At 33.0% G+C, this 4,232-nt stretch overlaps 1 protein-coding gene across 2 annotated transcripts in view; it reads right to left on the bottom strand.

Moving 5' to 3' along the window:
* LOC100550263 (lysine-specific demethylase 4C-like) overlaps window positions 1–4,232 on the bottom strand; it is a 203,726-nt gene that overhangs the window by 119,245 nt on the left and 80,249 nt on the right. For both annotated transcript variants that reach the window (XM_019610469.2, XM_010725643.3), the window contains exon 7: window positions 3,448–3,551. In XM_019610469.2, the coding sequence (XP_019466014.1) occupies window positions 3,448–3,551 (104 nt within the window). The remainder of the gene's footprint in view (window positions 1–3,447; window positions 3,552–4,232) is intronic.

The following is a 4,232-nucleotide window of genomic DNA, read 5'->3' as shown; positions in this document are numbered from 1 at the left end:
ATACTGTGATAGTAACTGTGTTTTGCACAATCTCAAAGAACCCAAATTCCTAGCAGTTACCAACAACAGACATAAAATTCTTCCCGAATTAAAAAAACTAAAAATAAAAAATAATAATTTTAAAAAAAAAGTGGGGTAAGATAAGCAAAAGATTGGTCAGGATATTCTCTTTCAAGGTGAAAAATAACCTCTTATCTTCCCACACTTGGATGGACTGGTGCTCTCCTCCAGAGCTGAAGAAAAACACAGTCAGCACTTATTCATCACTCACTAATATCTGTCCAAGAGATTAAAGTCTCAGTAAAGACCACCAAAGACTGTATCAAGGACAAACTAGTTAGAGACCAGAAATGGTACACTGCCTCCTCAACCATCTGACAAGAGTTAATCTAGAAGATTCAGAAGTAAAGGGTCAAATGAGTTTTACGTAAAACAGCAACAAAAGACAGCACCACTAAAAAGCAATCTATCTAAGTTCAGCAGATAATCTGAGTAATGATGGATGCCTGCTCAAAAAGATGTATTCACTGATTACAGGGAAATAAGGAGACTTCCTAGAGATGAAATAGATTTATTTTCATTGTATGACAATGCTTTGGAAGGAAATACTCATATGATTTTAAGTAGCAAAAATTGAGAGACTTGAAACAATTCAATAAATCAAAATCACAATTTGAGACATTTTTCTAATAAGAATCTGTTTTTACAACCCCCCTTCTTCTCTCTCAAAATTTTCATCTACTACTTGTTAAAATTCCTTTCTGTGCTTTTTACATGTGGTGCAAGAATAAGCACAAAGATTTAACACTTCACCTATTGATGTAAATTGCTGATAGTCTTATGGGAGGATGCAAAGAGGGGAAAAACAAGAAAAATATGCTGAGCTGAAATATAAAGCACTGCAAAATTGTATTTTACATTTTTCATTTGCATTTTGCAAGGTTAATATTTTGGGGGGTTCATATGTAGCATATACATGCAAACACAAATACAGATGCATATATTATAAATGCTACTATAGTACTTCAACAATCACTGTGGGAATGTTTAAGAAGGATTATTCTCAATGCCAGCAATTCCAAAATTTATCTCAATACACCCTCCCACTGCTGACAGTTTAGCAGGTGTTCTATTGCAACAAGCACCAGTTCAGCTGCCACCTGGTAGGCGTAGGCTGTCTTATCAGCGTTCAGCACATTTCCAGTTCTATCACTTTGAGCCATGAGAGATCACAGCCTGGTTTTCTCTATTCACTTTCTCACTGAATCCCATTAATTACAATTACACTTGGGTACAGACTGCTTCCTCCTAACAGTAGTTGACAGAACCAAACTTAAATATTTAACTATTTCTTGCACTTTCATTTAAAAAAACTGAAAAACAGATTCAATCAATGCAGTGAATTGAGAACATCAGATCCCTTACCCACCCCAAATGTGTGGTACTGAAAACAAATGTACCAGCATTCACCAAGATACTACCTTAAACACAAACAATTGAAAATTATATTGTTCAAAATAATGTTCAGTAAATCCAACATCATAAATTGAACTATAAAACCTCTAAGTTTGGAAGGATACATCTGACACATAAAGCATAAGATTATGAAGGGAATCAGTACTTACCTGTATATTACAAAGCTGAACTCAGCAACCACAATGATAATATATCATTCAGAAAACAAACTTTTTATGTAATTTATTCAAAAAAGCTTATTTTCCAAGGCAGGCTGTATCATTCTAAAAGCCCACATTTCTCCAGTTTTATACATATGTTAATTTAAGCATAAAAAGAGAAGTAATCTTTCAAAAGGCAGGAACAAATGAGTGGCTTCATACCACATAAAAATCTACCTTACTCTTTCCTTCTGTGCCTTAAGAATAACGCTGCATTTTCAGATGCTTTTTTAATCAACCTTTAACCTTCTTAAATTTTTATCTATTCGGTTTTACCAAAAGCATATAACTCCTAGTACCAGTTACTGTTAATTTAGTAGTAACCATTGTAGTTGCAGACAATGGTGCAGATATTTGAGAATATTTCATATTGTTGCCAAATATCTGTTGTAAGATCTCTCTCAAGACATAATCGAGAAATAATCTTTAATTATATTTACTTCTTGAACAAGGGATTGATTTCAGATGGTATTAAGGCTACAAACTGCAATATATATTATATCACCCTACCAGTTCTGAGTTTATTTCATATTCATTCACTTGAAATACTGCATACTGTATTTCATATCATTCTACATAATATATACAAAAACATAATTTAAGCAATTCCATGGACTACATTTAATACTGTTTAGATAAACATCAACAAAAAGAGATGAGAGGTATTGCATAATCTAGGCAGGGGAATGTGGAAAGCTAAGTTCACATACAAAGGCCTGTATGGTATCAATACACAGATAAACCCTGAAATAAAAACTTCAATAATAAAGAAGGAGTGTGGTGAGGACAGTTTAAAGGACTTTTCTGCAGCATGACGAGAGTAAGAATTATAACCGATTAGTTGATCAAAAGGCTTTTAAGATATTAGAACATAAACAGATGTTCAGGCAGGAGACTATGAATCAGAGTGCACTCTTCTGAGCAGGCTTGCAAAATCTTTTCATTTAGAAATTTAGAATTTACAAACTGTTCAGGATACAAAATACATATACTAAGGAGAAAGCAGTGTAGTAGCAACACTTTTACTATCTGGCACCTGCAGCAAGCTCAAAATTCAACAGAAGATGTTGAATGAAAAGACAGAAAAGAAAATTTTGAGGGTGACAACAAACAGAATACTTCAGACACGTTTGAAAGCAATCAAGTTTTAAATTTATCCACCAAGAAAAACCCCAAAATTTATTCTTTCCACTTTGTATTAATACAAAGTTCCAGTACACTACTACCCAGCCCTACAAAATAATCATTCTTTGTTTTTGTAATGTTTCAGTTTTTCCCATATTTTAAATTAAATAACAGTTCTTTCAGTTTCATTCCACTCTGTAAATAATCTGAAGCTTTTTTTATTTTACAACCTATACAGATGTATTAAATTGCATCAGAAAAACAATACAGAAATATTAAAAAAAAATAAAATTAGTTATGTAGCTAGCAGTAATGCAGCTAGTTAAGAAGGGTTTCAGTCACTAGACAACCATATACAGGCTTGCATGGAAACTGCACAGAAATAAATAAAAACAGTGATCCATTAAAAGCACAGACACTGTCAGGTACAGATTTTGACAAGTGCAGGCAGTCATAACTCTCTACTAGAGAATTGCAATCTAACTCATATAAGAGTTCTAATATAAGAGGCATTCGTTTTCACTGTTTTAGGGCCTAAAACATAGGTTTTTACCCCGGTGTTACTTCTATTATAAAGTATAATCTTTACAATAAACACAGTGTAATTAGACACATGAATGCAGTTTAAAAATAAACACCAGTGTACCTTGTCAAAAGGAATTCCATACTTTTTCAGTATTGAGGGAGAAATCAGAGTCATCTTGTGGCGAAGAAATGCATTACATCCATGAAAGCTGCTTGGGAAGAATCCTAGTGAGGGAAGATAAGCAAAATTGGATATCTTTTAATTAAAACAAGAAGAAAATTTTTTCTACCATTTTTTTTTAACAATAAATTATACATCGTCCTGTCATTGTTAGCTGCTGAGAGATTTGTATAAAACTCAAATGCATCTCCTACATTTTTCAGCCAATTTTCATTTTTTGTTTACTTTTTAAAGAATAAAATGATTCTTAAAAACTGCACCTGTAGATTTGGACATCCTGTTTTTTCCTATTCCAATTACACTTTATTCTATATTTTCCCACATTACTGTTCACTCTGCCACCCCTGCACGCCTGAAAATCAACCACGCTACTTGAAGTCAGGATTCCACAACAATCAGATTTACATAGCACTTGAAGATCATACAGAGCAGAGAAACAAAACCTTCTACTTACAAAAAGCCAGAAAGCGTGGCATCATTTTTAACTACTTCTCAAAGTTCAGGGAGGTTTTTTTGGTGTTTTGAGAACAGCTTTTCCATTTTGTTTTGATTTTTGCTTTTTTGTACCTGATTTTGAATTCTTTGAACAAAAATTGATGTGAAGCTATTCAGGTTTCAACTTTCATGATTATTTATGAACTAATCCACTAAATCCACTTAGTTCATTAAGTAAAGATAAAATTCAGCTTATGAGTACACAGAGATAAATGAATGAAGGGAAAAGC

Source organism: Meleagris gallopavo, chromosome Z (assembly GCF_000146605.3).
Source record: "Meleagris gallopavo isolate NT-WF06-2002-E0010 breed Aviagen turkey brand Nicholas breeding stock chromosome Z, Turkey_5.1, whole genome shotgun sequence".
NCBI lineage: Eukaryota > Metazoa > Chordata > Aves > Galliformes > Phasianidae > Meleagris > Meleagris gallopavo.
Note: the sequence above shows the minus strand (reverse complement) of the source record. Positions and strands in the feature narration are given on the sequence as shown.